The following is a 21486-nucleotide window of genomic DNA, read 5'->3' as shown; positions in this document are numbered from 1 at the left end:
TCTACCACACCAATGGAAAAACAGTTCCAGTGAAGGCAACACAGTAAAGCTCTATTTAGGATAAATACAAACAGACTCATCTAAAAGGACACACCCTAGCACTGGTCACAGTCATTTATACAGTTGTTTTTTAATAAACTTACAAAAAATATAGTGTGGTGAAATCTGTCACCTCTATCTACAGCACATGCTTTAATAGGTGATGACATCAATGTATTCAAATGCTGCCCATGGTCAAGGCATTTCTGGTTTTTCGAGACAGGGTTTCTCTGTGTAGCTCTGGCTGTCCTGGAACTCACTCTGTAGACCAGGCTGGCCTCGAACTCAGAAATCCGCCTGCCTCTGCCTCCCAAGTGCTGGGCCTAAAGGCGTGCGCCACCACCGCCCGGCGGTCAAGGCATTTCTGAAATGACTAAAGTTCTCTTTCTTACTGCTCGTTGCATCACTTTCAGCATTGCCAAATAGGTTTTGAGCTAAACCACAGGAATAATGTAGAGGCAGTTTGTTTAATACAATTTTTAGTGAAAAACAATAAAATTCATTTTGTGAATCTGAATGTGGCCAAGCCCGGGTTCTCCTGGCCTCATACTCTTTCTAATGTGCCATATTTTCTAGGGAGTAAGTTGTGAGACGATGCCAGACTGACTTGGCATGGACAGTATTATCAGTGGAAAACAATCACTCACCTGTTATAAAGTATTTTACTCTCATATACATACTTTATGCACACTAGGTAGGGACGTGCAAACTATGGCCCACACTTAATGTAGTTTACCACTCTTTGTCTCTGGTCCCCACCTAATTTTTTTTTTTTTGCATTTAAAAATGACTGGGGGAGGAGATCAAAATATTTAATGAAAACTATGAAATTCCAATTCCAAGATCCATTTATAGTTTCACTGGAACGCAGCCACACTCATCTGTTTCCATATGAGTTCTGTCTGCTTTTGTACTAAGAGACTGGATGGCTCACAAAATATAGTGTTTCCTATACACAGTCTGCTGACAACTGCATTAGGCCCAAGTGGATCCCTGGAAGGCCCCCATCGAATTTGTTAATATGGGGTGAAGTGTGATACAAGCTGCACCACATTACTGGGATTGGACAGGGCAGAAACCACATAGCAATACATGGATGCCTGGGATAAGATGCAAAAGCCTAGAAAATCCAGGAGGGCTGAGCAAACTGAAGCTTCACCTGGAGACTGCAACTGCAGTGTGAACAGGCACACAGTTCAAAACCTAAGACAGGCTCGTGCTCATTGAGTAACCTGGGACCTGGTGAGACACTGTCCCCAGAGCCTAGCGAGACATGCTGGCGGCACATCTGGAAACAGCAGGCAGACTGAGCAGTGTGTGCGGCACAGTGGCAGCTCCCCAACAGCACTCTGCTTCCTTACTGTCTTCAAGTCATTTTCCATCCAGATTCTTCCAGGCATCTCCACAGCAAATGTGGACTAAGAACAGGAAATGGATCTGAAAGGAACACTCTAGAAAACAGGATACATTTCTACAACATTTCTTCCTAAAGAGAGAGCTTCCTTTTTTCCCTTCTTTTTTTGAAACAGGGTCTTTACTATGTTTCCCAGGATGGATTTGAACCCACACTTCTCCCTCAGCCTCCTACTGCTGGGACTGCAGGTGTGTACCACCATGTTCATCTTGATGTTGCCATCTTAGTCACTCAGCCAGGGACAAAATTCGGGAGACTACCATCTTTGTGTTTTTTTCCAAGTCACAGATTTGGTAAAGAGGTGACTCTTTGGTCTTTACTTTGGGGAGCATAAGAACCAAGATTAGAGGATGGGAGAAGAAGAGAACAGACAAAATCAGAGATGGGGTGTCTCTCCTTCGCAGGACCTAGTCCTCCTAAACTGACTCAGGTTCTAGGGGTAACCAAGCCATGAGGAACTGGTAATACTTGTTATATTGGGCTTGCTAATGGTGGCAGGGCTTGGCCACTAGCCTCTTTCCCATCCCTCCCTATCCCATTTCTTGAATATAGGAAGACAATTTAGAGCCAGGGCTGAAGAACTCTGCTCCAATTGGACCACAGCTTAAGTCATGAGCAGGAAGAAGGGCTCAAAAATCAGTAAGGAGACTTGTGTGAGTGGAAATGCATACCAAAACCTCAAGGATCTTCACACCAAAGACCCAGAGCAGACACACCTGGAAGGGTGGCCCAGAATCAGGAAACAAACAACAGGGAATCTGAGAACAAGGGCAAGCTAGACGAGAATAAAGCGAGTGTCAACATGGACACAGAGAAAACTCTGAGATATAGGACCATGGCTGGATCTGTGTCTACCAGATTATGAACCCAAGACAGCTGCAAAGTAAAGTACAGGACGGGACAGCAGGCAGGCATTTCAGAAGCACTGTTAGGTGGGAACTCTTTTGTCACTTAGATCACTATGCTCTCTGTTGGGTTCAGTGACAGTGTACAGCCATTTCAAAGTGCTTCGAACTAAGTTAGGGTAATAATTACACTTCCCCCAAACCTGAGACATCCTGCTGCCACTATTTCTGGGAAAGCCTTTTAAAGCAGTAATGGGCTAAAACGTCATCTGACAACTTCATGGGACATGACTTCAGGTGATAAAGTGTGTCCCTCTTCTTGAAAGCATTTAGAACAATCTGAATTTACACTCCTAATTACCTGCTTCTGGGTTTTCTGTGTCTAAACTCTTAACAGGGACCATTTTACTTCTGGCACCTTGAATTTCAACACTGGTGCCAGGTTCACTCTAGCCCTATTTACAGGATGAAATAAACACAGAAATAACTTCTCTCAGGACCTGTTTTATAATAAGTGAGAACTGGGAGTTGGGGCACATGCCTTTAATCCCAGCATTTGGGAGGCCAAGACAAGTGGATCTCAGGGAGTTCCAGGCCAGCTGGTGCTACATAGACTGTCTCAAAAAAAATAATTAAGTAAAACAAGACGGATATAAGACCTGAAGTGGTGGTTGTGGGATGCTGGGCCCAAGAACACAGTTCTGCAATGATTACAGCAAAGACCAGAGCAAAGATTAACAAATGTATCAATAATACTGCAATAGGACTAACTTCATTCTAAAAGTGTGGTTCCCTTGGCGGCAAGCACTTGTGGAGGATCCAGGCCTTCATCACACAGGAAGATTTCTTGATCTTGTATAGCAGAGATCTTGGAACTAAGCAGGTAGAAGTCTATAAGTTGCTACTTGTTTTAAGAGGGCTTTTTGTTTTGAAGTGTGTGTGTATGCATATTCAATTTATTCACCTTTATCTCATATACATTGGTGTTTTGCCTAAATGTGTGCCTGTGTGAGGATGTTGGATCCTCTTGAACTGGAGTTAGTTGTAAGCTGCCATGTGGGTGCTAGGAATTGAATGTGGGTCCTCTGGAAGAACAGCCAGTGCTCTTGACTGATGAGCCATCTCTCCAGTCTTCTTTTAAAATTCTTGCCAAATAATATATTTGTGAGACAAGACCTAGCTTTCTAGGAACTGTTTCCATTTGTAGAGCCTGCTGGGGGCAGGCAATGGCAAATTAACTATTCAAACAAGTGAGTTATTATAAACGTATCTGTAGACATAGGGGTAGCAACTCATAAACAGCTAGCATAAAATTAAGGGGAGAGGAGAAGAAGCAAAATATTTGATCTCTTCATGTGACTTCATGGTCTTGGCCCTAGTCTCATGGCTAAAATGTTCTAGGGTCAAATCTTTCTCTTGTGGCAGAAGAAACACCCAAAAGAATGGTGGTCTGAAGCACAGGAGAATGAAACAAACCTAGCTTTCCTGTCAGGGGGACCTCTGTGAGAAAAGTATTAGTGGTCAAGCCTGAATCATTTGGGCTAGAACACATCACTCAATAAATCGGCGTGTCTATGCCTTCTCTACCAAAACTTTCAGGCCCTGACTGTGAAGCAGGCTGAAATTGTCAGACTTCTTTTGGGGGTCCTCTTAGAAGAGTATGACTCCCTGGGCACAGAACTAATACTCCTAGCCTGCTTTTCACTGTCATGATCCTCTGGGGCAGTACAAGCGCAGGTGCAGACACTGAAGAGAGGAAAACTTGTTAAGCCAAACAAATCAAGAACAAGCTAGAACCAGAAGTCAATAGTCACAGCCCTCCAAAATGGTGGAGAACAGCAAGAAGAGGACCCCATAGTTTAGTACTTCACAAGACCAAGTGTGAAGGAGGAGCAAAAGACAGATGAAAAGCAGCTCAAGACAGCTTCTTGGCCAGGTTTCTCGACCTCAGGCTCCTTTCACCAGGATGTGAACCAATCACGAGCAACCTTGGCGGGGATGCTTGCTGAGGATGGTCCCTGCAGAGGCTGGCTGGCAGGGGAATGGCTTCTAGGATTCTACTCAGGTAGAGACATTTCCCCATCAGTTTTCTGCTACAGATAACCTCACATCTCAGAACTTGGTATCTTTTCCCTCACATTTAAGCTAGCGTTCCTAATTTCCTTTATATGACCAGACGGGCATTCAAACTTCCCAAGTTTAGGCGGATCCTTCAAAATACTCGCTCTAACTTTGACAGACATTTTTCTCATGTTTAGGTTTCCTTTCAGAATGAGTCTAATGGTTTCTTTATCTAAATTTAATTCTTCAGCTGTCCTCGCCGTTAACTGCTTGTTCGAACAAAGTCCTTGACCTTCTGGATATTTGCATCCGTCCTGTGGGTGACTGGACAGCTACTTCACGCCTCATCTCTGACATCTTCCCACCCTTCTTTAAACCTTTTGTGCCAGTCAAAAACTCAAGCCCTCGACATCTCTTCATCCCCACAAGCTTCTTTTAAAAGATGCGTCTTACTTGCAGACTTGTTCAATTTCACACAAAATTTGATATTAATTCTTTGTTCTAAATAGCGGTCATTCATTTTGGCACAAAATCATACAGGAACGTTATCAGGCCACAACTGTAAGAAGCCTGAAGTAAAAATCTCTAGGGTGCTGCTGGCCTAATCACGTCACTATTCCTGCTCCTCTGGAAGCCACCAGGGAAGTTATTGCTTTTCTGAGCCTTTGCCCTTAGCGTCTAGTCGAGGTGTGCGGCTGGCAAACTGGCACTAACCGGGTCACAGAGTAACTGAAAGGCAAAACCGGGAAAAACCCTCTACAACCCATGTTTGCGTTCAATCCGTGCGTGGAGTTTCAAAGCAGTCGCTAGGGTCGTCCTGAATCTGTTGCCTTTAAGAGTCTGCGGCGACTCATACAACGGACGCATGAATTGTGACAACTTTTAAACAAGCAGAGAAGACACAGCCGTGAAGTAACGTTCGAGCTCGACCCGGACCTGCGAAATCCGCTCAGGACAAACGTACCAGAGTAACCTGGGGTTGTGCTCTGGCGTCCAGAGAGACTACACCGCATGCGCAATTCCTTCCTTGGGCGGGTTGGGTTGTGCGCATGTGCATTGAGACACCGCAGCCAGCCAGACGCTCTTGAGTGCGCATGCCAACCCGCGGGGAAGGTCGCCTGAGAGGAGGGCGGGGGAAGGAGGGCTGAGAGAAGAGAGGGCACCCTCCAGCGCCGGGGTGCATTGTGGGAAGGAGGCGGCAGCGTCCCGGGCGGGCTGGAGGTGCAGCAGCGGCGGCGGCGGCGGTAAATCCTCCCGGCCGCACACAGCACTGTGGAGCCGCGGCCCCAGCCCAGCCTCGGCCCGCGCGCCCCTCCTGCCCCTCGCGGCTTCGCGCGCCAGCCCCTCCTCCGCGCGCAGCCTTGCGGAGCCGGCCGGCCGGCCCAGCTCCCCTCCCCGGCCCCGCGGGGCGGCCGCGCTGCCCTGACGAGGCGGGGAGGGGAGGGCTGGACCGGCCGGCGGCCGGACGACCATGCCGAACTTCTGCGCTGCCCCCAACTGCACACGGAAGAGCACGCAGTCTGACCTGGCCTTCTTCAGGTTCCCGAGGGACCCGGCCAGGTGAGTGAGGCGCGGAGGAGGCAGGGACTTCGGCGCACGTGCGTTCGCGGGCACCCGGCCGGGTGGGTACCACCCGGGGACGCGAAGGCGGATGAAATGGGCGCTTAGCGCCTTCGGTCGTCCGACGGGGTTCCTTAGCTGTCAAAGGAGGGTTAGACTCCAGGGCTGTGTTCCGGGGTTCCTACCTTCCCCCGCGTCTCCCGTCTCTTCTAGGACAGTGTTTCTGTTTGGAGTCGAGCAGATCACAACTGCTGCCTCCTTCGGACTTGTCATCACAGTGGTCAAATGCTGACCGTTACTCATTGTCTCCTTTGGTTATTGTGGGGACCGCAGAGGCTGCGTGTGAGGGTGTGGGAATAGGTATTGCAACTTCACTCTCTTTGGGGTAGCTTATAATCTGGGTCGTACTTTGAGAATCTTGAGGACTTAGTGTGATAGGCTGCAGGTGGTTCTCAGGGCTCTCATGTTGGTTCATTCATTTAAAAATCAGTGCTTAACTATGTTTGGAGTACTCATGTCAGGTGCTGGTGACTCGAGTGAATTTTGTTACAGACCGCAGAAAGCACCTAATCCACGGAGAGAACTGATCTATCAACGGACGTTTAATATTACATGATATTAATTAGTTGAACAAATATTTATTGAAAGCCGACCATTGGTAGAAATTGGTCTGAGTACGAGAGTAGGTAACATAAACTACATAAAATGAAAATCCCTCCTCTCAGAGGTAACATTCAAGCCTTGGGAAATTGGCAAGTAAAATATTTATAATAGCGTGTCCAATAATGAAAAATATCCTGAAGAAAAATACAGCAGAGGTTGGAAGGGCTTTTAGCCGGGGAGCAGTTGGAAAGATAGGTCAGTGCTGAAGAGCACTTGGACTAGCAGAAGGACTGGGTTCTGTACCCACATCAGGTGACTTAACCACCTGTAACTTCAGTTCCAGGAGATTACACAACCTCTTCTGGCCTTCGTGTGTACCAGGTACGCTTGAAGTGCAAAAACACTCATGCACATAAAAAAGCAGATTGTTTTTTTTTTTAAAGGCAGCCAGGCGGTGGTGACGCACGCCTTTAGGCCCAGCACTTGGGAGGCAGAGGCAGGCGGATTTCTGAGTTCGAGGCCAGCCTGGTCTACAGAGTGAGTTCCAGGACAGCCAGGGCTACACAGAGAAATTCTGTCTCGAAAAACCAAACCAAAAAGAAAAAAATTGTTTAGGAAATTGTTGTCCATGGAAGACATTCTGGCGTTCATCCTGAGTGAAGTGGGAGAGTTTGGAGCTGTGAGAGTTCTTACAGGGTTTCTGACTGTTGGTAGTTGTAGGGAAGTAAAGATGCAAGCAGGAGGACCATGGAAAGACTGTTGGCAGTAATCCAGGTCAGTAGAAGAGGATGAAGAGGTAAATGGATGCATTTAGAGAAGGTCTGAAGATGAAGCCAACAGGATCTACTATTAGTTTGGATGTAGGTTGTAAGGGGAAAGGGTCAAGGCTAACCTCTGAGATTATATATGTTATATATGGGTATGTGTGTATGTGAACATGTGGAGGCCAGAGGGCATCTGATGTCTTGCTCTATTACTCCTTACTCCTTCAAGAAAGAGTCTGACTGAACCTGTAGCCAGGTTCAGCCAACCCCAGTAGCCCTCCTATCTCCATTCCCCAAAGTGTTGGAGTTACAGGCACCAGCACAGTAACTCTTTCTCCGGCTGAGCCGTCTCTCCTAGACTCCTGTGGTTTTTTTTAACATAAAACAGTTACAGACATAAGAAAGGTTGGAGTATTAGTTTGTTCGGAAGATATTATAGATTTGATTTATAATGTGATGTCTGATAGGCTTGGGCAGGCATTCAGCCAGAGGATGGAGTTGAGCACTAAAGAACTTGATTAGCATGCATGAGGTTCTAGGTTCTATCCCCTGTACTGGGGGAAATATACATATCTTCATACCACATATGGGAATGAATTTCAAATGGCTGCTTTCTCTTTTTCTACCTTGTCATCAATATTTATCTTTTGTTTTGTTCTGTTTGTTTTGTTTCCCAAGATGGTTTCTCTATGTAGCCCTTAGCTGTCCTGGAACTCAACTCTATAGACCAGGCTGGCCTTGAACTCAGAGATCTGCCTGCTTCTGTCTCCTAAGTGCTGAAATTAAAGGCATGCATCACTATGCTTGGCATAGATTTCAATTTTAAGTTTACTTATAAACATGTATATATATTTGAATCAACCTTAGATGTGTGGTTGATAGCCTTTTAAATGAAATCTTTGCCTATTTAAAATATATTTATTTTATTCATTTCTTTATTGGAGGCAAGGTCTCATTCAGTCTAGCCTAGAATTCACTATGTAACCCAGGCAGGCCTTGAACTAGCAGCAGTCTTCCTGCTTCAGTCTCCTCAGTGCTGGAATTATAGACATGAGCCACCATGCCTAGCTTGTTTTGTCTTTAATACTTAGATTTACAGTCACTTGGAATTTGTTTTTGTTTATATTGTGAAATTACTAGTCAAGCTTTAGTTTCTTCATAAAGATATCTTACTCAGCACTGATTGTTTAAAGGAAAAAAAATCTATCTTCGCTGCTGTTCAAAGCTACCTTGGGTTTTTTTATTATTTTTTTTTAAAGTTTTTTGTTTTAGGGATTCAGTTGAATCAGTAAATCAGTTTGGGGGAAATAATGTGTTTATAGAGTTTGTTTTGTTTTATGAGCCTATGTACCTCTGTTTGTCTTTAGGAGAGACATTATACACCTTTCCCAAAATTTATTCCTAGATATTTGATATGGAAAGGCATAGGATTAATCATCTTCTGTCCCATACTCACTCAGTTCTTGCCATTGATACCAAAACACTTTTACCTTAGAGATACTATGGACAGCAGTGTCTGTGTGTGGCATCTCCAGAGATTAATAATCTAAAAACATGACTGTAGTACTTCGGCGTACTGTTTAGTAGTAACATATCTTTGTGGCTAATATTTGTTTTTTGAAGCAGAATGGTTATAATCATTTATAACTGTAAAATATTAAAGTATGGATACCTTAGGCATGGTTACTGAGTAGTATAGTACTTAGCTAAATGAAATGGTATATAATTTAGGTATATTGTTTTAGTTTAAGGTATGAAAATCATGACAGTCACTGTGGTTTCACATATTTAAGAGTGGAATTAAGTGTCAAGGTGTGTACCAGGGTTAAAATAGTAAGACCTAAGAGGAGCTGTGTGCAGTAGTGCACATCTTTAACCCTGGCACTCCTGGAAGCAGAGGCAGTTAATCTCCGAGTTTAAGGCCAGCCAGGGATACTTAATGAGACTCTGTCTCAAAAATAAAAGACCTAAGAGGATATATATGACTATGTTAATAGATATTATGCTTGTAACAATATTATATCCATTTTATAATACAATATAATATATAAGTAGAACATGAGTTTGCTTTCAAACTGGTGATACTTTTTCAACGGCAGAATTTTTGTTTTTCTTACCTTGGAATGAGGGAAAGATCTAGTTTCAACAGTCAGGGAGTTAAACATCTTAATTCTTTATTTTTGTTTGTTTGTTTGTTTGTTTTTCAGGGCAGGGTTTCTCTGTGTAGCCCTGGCTGTCCTGGAACTCACTCTGTAGACTAGGCTGGCCTGGAACTCAGAAATCCGCCTGCCTCTGCCTCCCAAGTGCTGGGCCTAAAGCCGTGCGCCACCACTGCCTGGCAGGAATCCATTCTTTTTTATTTAAGATTTATTTATTTTATTTATGAGTACACTGTAGCTGTCTTCAGACACACCAGAAGACGGCATCAAATCTCATTACAGATGGTTGTGAGCCACCATGTGGTTGCTGGGAATTGAACTCAGGGCCTCTGGAAGAGCAGTGCTCTTAACCACTGAGCCATCTCTCCAGCCCCCAGGAATCCATTCTTAATAATGCATATTTGCCTTAAAACTAAATTTGGATTTTTGAAGTCTCACTATGTGGCTTTGCCTGGCTTGGAACTCATTGGGATCTCCCTTTTTCTGCCTTTCAAGTACTAGGATTGAAGTTATGCACTGCCATCCCTGGCATAAATTAATTATGTTTTGAAATAGACTCTTCTGTATAGCTTAGACTTGTCTCAAATCCAGAGTCTTCCTGCTTCAACCTCTCAAGTAGTGAGAGTATAGGTGTGTGACACTATGCCTAGCCTAGATGCTAAAATTTAAAGTTTGAGTTTATATTTCATAATTATATTTTGCTTTTTTTTCTATAGATGCCAGAAGTGGGTTGAGAACTGTAGAAGAGCAGACTTAGAAGATAAAACACCTGATCAACTAAATAAACATTATCGACTATGTGCCAAACACTTTGAGACCTCTATGATCTGCAGGACTGTAAGTAATAGCCCCCTCGGCTTCTCTTTGTTTCCTACAGTGTCTGGTTTGCAGTGTAAATCTTTATCTATTATTGGAATGTCTACCAATACCCTACTCTTTAAGTTGAAGATAGTTTGAAATTTAATAGTATCTTGTTCTTAGAAACGTTTTTTTAAACCCCTCAGTTCCTGACGCCCTATCCCCCTTCACTAGAGGTAACAACTTTTAAGTGTATAGAAAATATAAATGTATAATACTATGAATATGTTCTAGAGTTTTGTTTCTTTAATGTGGTTCTGGAGGTAGAACCTGGAGTCTTCTGTATACTAGGCAAGTGCTCTACCACTGAGTCAGCCTCTTGTCTCTCTCTAGAACATTCTTGTGAATGACAGTCTCATCGAGACCATTGTCTTTGTGTTTATGATTTGAATGTCCTCTTAAGAAGCAACACTTCTTTTGTTTCCACTATTTAATTTTGAAAGGCTAGCTAAAACAAGAGTCAATATCACACAAGTAACAAGAAAAATATTCTCCTACCCTGACTTTTCCCTTCTTGGCCCTGATTCTAAAGATACCAGATCAGGTAACCTTTTTGAAATCTTAAGGTTTATAATATTCAAGGATTCTGTTATTGCTATGATTCATAAAAGTTAGAGCCAGGCATATTTGATTGACATGTATGAACCACTATAGAGACTAATGAGGAAGAGCGTGTAATCCATAGTGTTCTTACTTGGGTATAACTAACATTTTATATTAGGTTTGGTATAGAAATAAACTTGACTTAAAGGTACACTATATATTACTGTGCAGCAATTTATTTTGATATTTTTTTTCAGATGCATTTTGCAGAGGCATCAGAAAACTAAAGAATGATTGGGTTATTTTATTTCTCAGTATTAATTGAAGCAGATACTTGTGAAGTCATTGGGAGGTGAGCCAATTCTGGTTCAACAATTTAATCACAAATACTTGAGGGATTTTTTTCTTTTGCCTTGTTTTATTACAAGTGTAATACTCATCAGCCAAAAAGTCTCACATGTAAAAGACAAACTACTTGTGTGTTCTTGACATTCAGTAAAAATACCACAAATTATTTTAAAATGTACAAGCCTTGCCTTTTTTTTATTTTAGCATAGTAGATATTATCTCTTAATGTATAATTTCAGTGAGATTAATTTGAAATTTTTAAAATATAGCTTACTCTTGTAGATGACTTTATTCAGAGTATATATCAGAAAGATTAGCTAGTTTTGCTTTTTTAATTCCCAAAAGATTCTTTCATCTTAAATAAATTAACCCAAATATGAGAAATGTTTTTTTCTCTATGTGTAGAACAAGCAGCTGTTGAAAGCCAGCTTGTACGATAATTGTGTTAAAATATGTAAGCCCTTTGGCTTTATAGTTTGGCATTTAAGATCTTGTTAACATACATGAGTAGTTCCGCCAAAACCACAATTTTTATTATCTTTGATGCTAAAGTAAGATCAGTGTAGTTCCTTTAAATTGCCAAAAAGTAAACCTTGATAGGGAGTTAAAATTGTTCATGTGAGTTAGATATAATCTTTTGACACATGTATTTATAAATGAATGTCCCATTTTTCATTCACATTCTAGTTTTTCTGATCTTTGCTTTGTCTGCTAGATTTAAAATTTTTAAATTGTTTAGAATGTCTTATCCCTCCCCCAAACACCCGGCTATTTGATGTTGACTGTGTTTGTTTTGAGACTTTGGCTTAGTGAGAAAGTGGGAAAACTTGGGAAGTCATAGAGTTTGCTTTCCTCTGTAGCTTTATCCATAACCAATCTCAACTCAAACTTTCTGGTGAGTCAGAGTTCCTAGTCCAGCATAGAAGTAGAGAATCAATAAGAAATTACATTTCAGTTTGATATGGGGGCTCATACCTGTAATTCCAGCAGTCAGGAGACAGAGGTAGGTGGGATTATGAGTCGAGGTCCATCTGAGCAAATACAGTGAGACCATGTCTCAACATACCAAAAAAGTAAATATAGTAACAATAATAAATTAAGACTTTCTTTTGTCTTCTGTGATGTGTGGGATTGAATTAGAAAACACTGACTCTGAGTAGCAATTCTCCCTGAGTATTTTCAGCATCTCTTTGAGTGGAACCCAGGGAGTATGTTCCACATAGATACATTTTTCTGTGCTATCTTCTCACTCTCCCTTACCAAGGTGAAAAAATTTAGGGAGACCATTTTTTTTCAGAAGTCAGCTTTGAAATCACTAGTACTAAAAGTTCTTTCAAATAAACTGTGCTTTGTGTTTTTCATTGCAACTGGAGGGAGAAGTAAAAGCCGCCGTCCCTTTGGACTAGAGAGAGCAGGAATAGTAGTTATTTATCAGTTACTCTCTTTAATTAATTTCTTGTTGTCCCAGCTTCCTCTTGGCTCACTGTGGAAGACTGTCACTGTGTAGGTTTGAGCCCAGCTTCCAGCAAGGCACAAGTAACAGGGCAGAGACAGTCTCTTCTCCAGTGATAAGATCATTGGGACAAGAAGGGAGTTTAGAAATGCCTGACTGAATGATGGTAGAATTGTGATTATGTATTTTGTTATCCTTAGTTTGTTAATTGTTTCATTTTGGAAAATGTTGAACTGAACTTGACTTGTATTTAGAAAAATAAACTGGGGTCTAAAAAGTGAGTTAATTTAACTAGAGCCTCTTAGCGAGTCATTGGTCAAGTTAGTGTTATTTTTACTGTGTTTTGATATTTCCTAACAACGGCAGTGGAGTGAACAGCAGGTAAGGAGGGAGCATTATGATTGAATACAGAAGGACATAGATAATTTGGGAGATGTGATTCCTGTAGATTTGGTAGCTCATGGAAGGGCAGAACAGCTATGATCTCCAGAAGGACAGTGAATTTTTACTTTAGAAACAGGTAAAGAAGTACTGGGGATGTCATTAGTGTAGAATTTTATTTACTTTTTTTTGAAAGACCATCTCTGAATTGATGTATTTTCTTTTTCAGAGTCCTTATCGGACAGTTCTTCGAGATAATGCAATACCAACAATATTTGATCTTACCAGCCACTTGAACAATCCACATAGCCGACACAGAAAACGAATAAAAGAGTTGGTATGTCTGGCTCTCCAGCTTTCCCATCTCCATAATCCTATTAAACAAGTGTGGAAGCATTTGTTAGCAGCTTATCCAAGTTACTCTGTGTCTCACAGGTAGTATGCTAGGAAATGAGTGCTATGCTTGTTAAGAGAGAGTCTGTCTTACTATTGGTTAAACTAGAAAACCGTGTCTAAATATAGCCAGTTGATTGTTGTTGAGTTGAGGTGGATGAGTGCTGTTGATTACAGACCACTACCTCATAGCTTTCCTGAGCTTGGTAGCAAGGAGAATAAAACTGCCATGTTTCTAGAATTTAGCACAAAAAAATAAAGAAAAGGAAAGTATTAGAACTGGAGATCTGGATTGTTTTAGAGATCAGGATTTCACTATTACTACTTTTGACAGGTTCTAGAAAAAGTTTAAAAAGTTTTCCATGTTGTATGCTTTACTCATATGTGCTTTTATAGTCTTCTGCTACCTTTTAGACTTGATAACCAAAATAGACCTATTTTTTTGTTGACCTTGTGTAAACACAATTACTTACACATTGCCACTATCAAGACCTTTTTTGTTTGGGTTGGTTCAATCTATGTAATTACTAGTGTGCACACGCATATGCCTTGCTATGTGTATGGAAACCAGAGGACACATTTTAGGAATTGGTCTCTCCTACCTTGGGAACTCCCAGGATGTGCTTGTAAGACACAAGCCATTACCTGCTAAGCCAGCTTACTGTCTCAGCTCCCCTTATCTGGTTTTGAAGACAATATCCTGTTAGCTCTTCAGAGGGTGGTTTGGTTTGGTTTTAGTTTAGTTAGTTTTTTTTTGAGGGATATGGTTGTTGGTTTGGTTTGGTTTTTTTTTTTTTGGTTTGATTAGTTTGTTTGAAGAAAACCTTGCGTGTTGTAGACACTGCTCCTGAGAGTTAGATGAGACCCATAAGGTCCTCAGGGCTGGGGAGGGCTGGGGGCAGTTCTCTTGGCTTGCCCAGCTTCTCCCTTTTCTCTCTCTTGTGCTTTAATTTTGTTTACAAAAGTTTATGATCTTCATCTAGAATTTTTTAGTGTTTCGCTTTCTCTGTTCCTGAAACTACAGCAGTGTTTTTTTAGAGTTGATAGTTAATCAGCAACTGCTATACTTGTTTATTTTTCTAGTGTCCCCTTGATTTGGGGGGCATACTTTTTTTTTAAGCTTCCTGAATGTTTTTGCTCACATGTATATACCCCAAACCAGTTTGAAGATGTGATGCTCTCCTGCTTAGCTGGCAGTATTTTGTAATATCTCCTAGTTCTTTAACTACAACTATTATTTTTTTTTAAAAAACCTCATATTTTTTTTTTCAAACATTAAGTGGTGCATAGAGAATCTTGTATGTCTCCATTGTCCTTGAAGTCTGGTGCTGTCTGATTCTCCTCTTCCCGAAGGCTTCCTGAAGTTTCTTATTGTGGACATTTTCTTTTTATTGAACAGGGCCAGAGATATAATCTAATACAATGCTTGCCTGGCATTTGCAAGGTACTGGCTTCAATTTCAAGTACCACCAACACGCCCCTCCCCTTTTTAATAACAAGTGCCATAGTGTATTTTCCTTTTCTTTATTATACAGTCTGTTGACCATTTACTTCTTGTGACTTAATCCATCACACTTAGTTTTGCTTCCTGGTTTTCCCATCTTTTTCTCTGGTGTTTGTTGCAGATGAGTACTGACCCTTGCGACAGTCCTCTGCACCAACTTTCTTCTGAGTACTCTGTCCCACAGTGAAGAGCTCAGCCAGCCACTTTGTGTTTGCAGCTGTTGCATCCCTAACTTTGCCTTTCATGGCAGGCAACTTCCATTGGTCGTGCTTTAGCTGCTGCCCTCTGGTCTAGGAGGGACTGTTCCAGCTAAGCAACCTGCTAATGTTTGTTAGTCGTAGCAGTATCCAGAGCTGCTCTCAGGTATCGTGCTGTCTGAGGCTCTTGGCACTCTTGTTCCCTGCTACAGATAGTAGTATAGTATAAACACTAGAGAGCCTTGAGTATGCTTTCTGTATTTACTTCCTTTCTGAGCTGATGCTGTCACTTTCTGCTTCCTAGACACTTCTCATTGTTTTTGTAGGTTCTGTGTTGCAGCAGACTTCTTGTTTTGTGACATCTTTAAGGCTAGATTTGGAAGAGGAGTCTACCGTGTCCTCTTGAATTTGATGCTAAGTGCTATGTGTGGTGTACCTTCATCTCATTTATTACTTAATACACATTCATCTAGTTAGGATACTCAGGGAGACAGTAGATTAAAGAGCACGTGCTTTCTCTTCTAGTACTTTGCTTTAGCTTGGACTCATGAGCACATTAAATAGTGTTGGTTTCCTACCCCCTGTTTGAAGAATGTACTCCATCTGAAGAACTGACGCTCTTTGGAGCTAAGGACGATGGTTAGTTGGTTAAAGTGCTTGTATAACAAGCATGAAGTCCTGGGTTCGATTCGTAGCACCACAAAAGCTAGCACCTGAGAGATGAAGGCAAGAGGATCAGAAGTTTAATGTCATCCTCAGTACATGAGACACTTTTTCCTTAAACAACAGTAATAGAATCCCTCAAATTCTTGAATGAGAAATTTTTTTGCTCAACAGCCTTTTTAAAGTTTAAGATGATTTATAAGAAGTGATTTTCTTAAAATATATTTTTTTTTTTAGAGTGAAGATGAAATCAGGACTCTGAAACAAAAAAAAAGTAAGTGATAGTGTTAATGGCTCAGCTTCTCAAGGCCTTTAAAGAAGGCCTTGACCTGGTAAGAACAACTAAATATGTTTTATTTCCACAGCTTCCCTTGAGAGTGTATGTACAAGAGTGATTGGCTCTATCCTACAGCCTTGATTATTAGAGACTATAGTCTTAGTTCATTCTGTCTTTGCCTGGGATTGCTGTACTATGCAAATTGCTGTTACAGAGCACAGAGAAAGGGCGCCTCTGCCTTCGAGGTGCTGTGGTAGTAGTGGCAGACCAGAGTGTCCCAGTAGGGAAGGAAAGGCTCCAGTAAAGCCAGCCAGTCCAATTACACCCATGTACCTTGTGGTCCATAATTATTTCTTGGCTTAAGGAATAAATGCAGTGCAGGCAGTTGGTGCATTGGGTGTCATGGTTACAGAAGCTTTGTATGTGCTGATGTGTAAGCTGTGCCATTAGAAGGTGAGGCTGCAAGCTGTTTCTGTTCTTACCAGTTGACCCCATTTCTCCTTTATCGTCTCTTGCTACTACAGGCATTAGTTTTGATTGATGCCATTCTATCCTCCTGGTACTTTATTTAATTTTCACAGTAGCTCCATGATAAGTAATGCTGTTTTCCTCCTTTATAGATGAGGAAGCAAACTCAGCAAAGAAAGACAGAAAAGGTATTTTATACAAACACAGCGTAGTGTAAAGCAAGCTGCTAGATTGAAGTAACCACATTCATTTAGATGTCATTAAGGTTTCTGATAGCCTAAGGTATTTAGCAGGTGAACCAGAGGAGAGAGCACAGCGTTGAGAACTTGCTGAACTCTGAGCTCAGTTGATTGGAAGTGAAGGAGTGAATGAGGGCAGGGGGAGGGGGCACGGTAAGGAAGGCAGGCATCCAGGTTAACCTCTTTCTTTCTGGGTGGTTATGACAGAGGAGGACTAGGGGAGGAATCCTCCCTGAGCCCTACTGAGCTCTGAGAGCCTGGAATACCTAGAAGCAGAGCTTTCACAGTCCCAGTCACACTAGACGTTGCTCTGTATCAGGGAGCCTGCTTGTCTCTGCCACCTTAGTGCTTTGACTGGAGTATGTACACCAGCCACCTGCTGTACCTTCCCTGTCTGTGTCCTTCATACTCATGTCATTGTCAAATGCAACCTCCTGTTCAACTGTTGTCTTAAGTTAGGGTTTTATGTCTATGAAGAGACACAATGATCACAACTCTTATAAAGAACAACATCTAATTGGGGCTGGCTTACAGTTTCAGAGGATCAGTTCATTATCATCATGGTTTGAAGCATGGCAGCATGCACACAGACATGGTGTAGAAGGAGCCAAGAGTTCTATATGTTGATCCACAGACAGCAGAAGGGAACTGTTATGCTTTACTGGTCATGGCTTGAGTTTATACTACCTGTAAATCCCCACCCCCACAGTGACATATCTCCTTCAACAAGGCCACACCTATTGCAATAAGGCTATACCTCTAATAGTGGCACTCCCTGTGGCCAGGCATTCAAACATGAATCTATAGGAGCCATTCCTATTTAAACCACCACAGATGTTTTCTCAGTGATACTATATAATTTTTGATGGCTTTCTCAGAGACCTAGACTTTAAGAACTTGATTTTTAAGGGTTCTTCAGATTTTAATTCTTTTTCCTGGAGCCATTATTGACTATGGACAGGAAACTTTCCCTATCCAGATATGAAGAGACTCGGCTAAGTGGGCTAATAGTCTAACATCAGCCCCACCCTGTTAGGTTTTATAGAACTATCTTCCATATAGAAGTGTGATATAGCAGTTAGATAGAAGTAGTGTCTCTCTGATTCGTGGATGTCCTTTCATTTCTATCCTGTAACTGTATCTGTAGCCTTGTCAAGTGGGATTGAGACCGTCTTCCTGTAGAAAGGAATGTGATATTATAAAATGCTGGCCACGGTGCCTGTAGGAATATTTGTTCTCCTCGTCTTCCTTTTCCTCATGGCGTAGACTTTCTGTCATTAATGTTAATAGTTTGTGAAATGCCTTGTGAGTTTATTAAAAATTGTTTCTATTTTGTAACAGTGTTTGTATTTATTAAAATCTGTCTATAGCATTTGTCTCTTACTTATTTTTATTTGTGTCTACTCTGTTGATGGTCTATTAATGGTGAATGAATGAGTTTTTGGATTTAAAATATTTAGCCAATCAAAAGTGTATTTTGTTTTGTCTTTTGTAGTTCTTTATGTATCTGTTTGTAAAACTAACTTTTTGTTTTCCAGTTGAGGAAACTTCTGAACAAGAACAGGAAACTAACAGCAATGCTCAGAACCCCAGTGCAGAAGCTGGGAACCAACAGGATGGAAATGTGCTGCCTTTAACCCTTGAAGAGAAGGAGAACAAAGAGTACCTCAAGTCATTATTTGAGATTCTGATTCTCATGGGAAAGCAGAACATTCCCTTGGATGGGCACGAGGCTGACGAGATCCCAGAGGGCCTCTTTGCTCCAGATAACTTCCAGGCACTCCTGGAGTGCCGCATCAATTCTGGAGAAGAGGTCCTAAGGAAGCGCTTTGAGACCACGGCGGTCAACACGTTATTCTGCTCTAAAACTCAGCAGAGGCAGATGCTGGAGATCTGTGAGAGCTGCATCCGGGAGGAGACACTCAGGGAAGTGCGGGACTCACACTTCTTTTCCATTATTACAGACGATGTGGTGGACATAGCAGGAGAGGAGCACCTGCCCGTGCTGGTGAGGTTTGTCGATGACGCTCACAACCTGAGAGAGGAGTTTGTGGGATTTCTGCCCTATGAAGCCGATGCAGAGATTTTGGCTGTGAAATTTCACACTACAATAACTGAGAAATGGGGATTGAATATGGAATATTGTCGTGGTCAGGCTTACATTGTGTCCAGTGGATTTTCTTCCAAAATGAAAGTTGTTGCTTCAAGACTTTTAGAAAAATATCCCCAGGCTGTCTACACGCTCTGTTCTTCCTGTGCCTTAAATGCATGGTTGGCAAAGTCTGTGCCTGTGACTGGGGTGTCCGTGGCTTTAGGAACCATTGAGGAAGTCTGTTCGTTCTTCCATCGATCACCACAGCTGCTTTTAGAACTTGACAATGTAATTTCTGTTCTTTTTCAGAATAGTGAAGAACGGGCTAAAGAACTGAAGGAAATTTGTCATTCCCAGTGGACAGGCAGGCATGATGCTTTTGAAATCTTAGTGGATCTCCTACAAGCACTTGTCTTATGTTTAGATGGTATAAATAGCGGCACGAATATTAGGTGGAATAACTATATAGCTGGACGAGCATTTGTACTCTGTAGTGCAGTGACAGATTTTGATTTCATTGTTACCATTGTTGTTCTTAAAAATGTCTTATCTTTTACAAGAGCCTTTGGGAAGAATCTCCAGGGACAAACCTCTGATGTCTTCTTTGCAGCCAGCAGCTTGACTGCAGTATTGCATTCACTTAACGAAGTGATGGAAAATATTGAAGTTTATCATGAGTTTTGGTTTGAGGAAGCCACAAATTTAGCAACCAAACTTGACGTTCAAATGAAACTCCCAGGGAAGTTCCGGAGAGCCCAGCAAGGTAACCTGGAATCTCAGCTAACCTCCGAGAGTTACTATAAAGACACTCTCAGTGTTCCAACAGTGGAGCACATTATTCAGGAACTTAAAGATATTTTCTCTGAACAGCACCTCAAAGCTCTGAAATGCCTATCTCTGGTACCCTCAGTGATGGGGCAGCTCAAATTTAACACATCAGAAGAGCACCATGCTGACATGTACAGAAGTGACCTACCCAATCCTGACACACTCTCTGCTGAGCTTCACTGTTGGAGAATCAAGTGGAAACACAGAGGAAAAGATATTGAGCTCCCGTCCACCATTTATGAAGCCCTCCATCTTCCTGACATCAAGTTTTTCCCTAATGTATATGCTTTGCTGAAGGTCCTGTGTATTCTCCCTGTGATGAAGGTTGAGAATGAGCGCTATGAAAATGGACGGAAGCGTCTCAAAGCGTACCTGCGGAATACTCTGACAGACCAGAGGTCGAGCAATTTGGCTTTGCTTAACATAAATTTTGATATAAAACATGATTTAGATTTAATGGTGGACACATACATCAAACTCTATACAAATAAATCAGAGCTTCCTACAAATAATTCAGAAACCATTGAAAATACCTAAAAGATTTTAAAAATGGCTGTTGTCTTATTTTGCTGTTTGGAAGAAAAGCTGTAAGGTATAGTAGTAGGTCACTTAATGACTTGCTGACAGACCTCCAGTTTAACATCTCATTAGCTATTGGTAATCCACGTATTTAAATGGCCCCTGTTTGGACTCTCATACTTTGAATACCTATCCATCCTTCCAGAAGTTGGCATTGGGAGTGCTAAAATGCCTCTTTTTGCTAGTGGCACTCTGGAAATGTTTTAGTTAAAAGTCATTTTAGATATGACATTATCACTGTTGATTCAGTTGTCAGTTATTAAGTTATCAGGAAAATGAATTTTGTGAGAAAAATACATTTTATAATGTGTCATGATGAAATATACCACTGACTTTTGACTTGGAGTTATAGGTGTTTAAAATCTGTGGTAGCAGCACTTGGAAGGCAGAGGCATGAGGATAACAAGTTTTAGGCCAGCCTGGACTACATAGTAAGAGCCTGTCTCAAAAACAAGTAAGAACTGGGTTGGAGCTTAGTGTGGAGCTCTTGCCTAGCATGTGCAAGTTCTGGGTTTTCACCTCAGTATTGCAAAAGCAAAACAACAGAACAGCTTGTAATGGGCAGTCCCAGGAAGTAATGAGCAGCCCTGTGTGTAGACTCTGTCAGGGCAGAAGAACCTCAGAGGAACAGGCTAATGTAAGAATGGCAGAGCCAGGCACTGCTGCTCCTCACTGGACTGTTGCTGTTTACATTCCTTTGCTGAGCCCACATTGTTACAGGCTTTTTTGCTCTTCACTTCTGCTTTTCGGAGAAGACAGACCCAGAGGCCATCCGTATAGGTAACTGACTTGTCTATTTTCTTCTTCTTTCTACATGATTATGTCTACTGCCTCGTCTTGATTTATAAGCAAAACCTACAGAAATAAATGTTTTGTGGTTTATCTAAAAAATAATACAGAAAATATTGCTGTTATTTTTGGTGAATAAAATCAATTTTGTATAGTTTATTTCAATCTAAATAAAATGTGAATTTTGTTTAAATTTCAGGTGAGGTATTCTTGATGAGTCAGAACACATTCTTGTATATTTCTTAAAATGGTTATTTCATAATTAGCCTCATGCCTTTTATAATTCAAGATGAAGTATTTTTTAGTTTTTCTTTTTTCGGTTTGTGTTTTAAGGTATAGAAAAATAATTAAAATCAAGAAGTTACTAAGTGAGGACTGGAGTGGAGCTCTTGCTAGCATGAGCAAGGCCCAGTCTCACATCTCAGTACT

General features: G+C 41.5%; 2 protein-coding genes across 2 annotated transcripts; one reads left to right on the top strand and one right to left on the bottom strand.

Annotated features, from left to right (window-relative positions):
• Positions 1 to 4256: 4256 nt before the first annotated feature.
• Gvqw3 (GVQW motif containing 3) lies at positions 4257 to 4879 on the bottom strand. The gene is given in 2 exon segments (XM_028770584.1): positions 4257 to 4642; positions 4645 to 4879. Coding segments are annotated over 2 exon segments (621 nt in total).
• A 659-nt stretch (positions 4880 to 5538) lies between these two features.
• Positions 5539 to 21216, top strand: Thap12 (THAP domain containing 12). The gene is made up of 5 exons (XM_028770655.1): positions 5539 to 5919; positions 10162 to 10282; positions 13258 to 13365; positions 16023 to 16059; positions 18308 to 21216. Exons 1-5 carry the CDS (start codon positions 5831 to 5833, stop codon positions 20224 to 20226), a joined length of 2274 nt encoding a protein of 757 aa, XP_028626488.1. The 5' UTR covers positions 5539 to 5830; the 3' UTR covers positions 20227 to 21216.
• Positions 21217 to 21486: the final 270 nt, after the last annotated feature.

The sequence above is a fragment of the Grammomys surdaster genome, unplaced genomic scaffold, assembly GCF_004785775.1.
Source record: "Grammomys surdaster isolate TR1022 unplaced genomic scaffold, NIH_TR_1.0 203, whole genome shotgun sequence".
NCBI classification, from domain to species: Eukaryota; Metazoa; Chordata; class Mammalia; order Rodentia; family Muridae; genus Grammomys; species Grammomys surdaster.
Note: the sequence above shows the minus strand (reverse complement) of the source record. Positions and strands in the feature narration are given on the sequence as shown.

Coding starts and splice junctions, on each gene's coding strand:
- Thap12 (XM_028770655.1), top strand. CDS start 5,831: ATGCCGAACTTCTGCGCTGCCCCCAACTGCACACGGAAGAGCACGCAG. Junction 10,283..13,257: donor CCTCTATGATCTGCAGGACT/GTAAGTAATAGC, acceptor TTTCTTTTTCAG/AGTCCTTATCGGACAGTTCT. Junction 16,060..18,307: donor GACTCTGAAACAAAAAAAAA/GTAAGTGATAGT, acceptor TTTGTTTTCCAG/TTGAGGAAACTTCTGAACAA.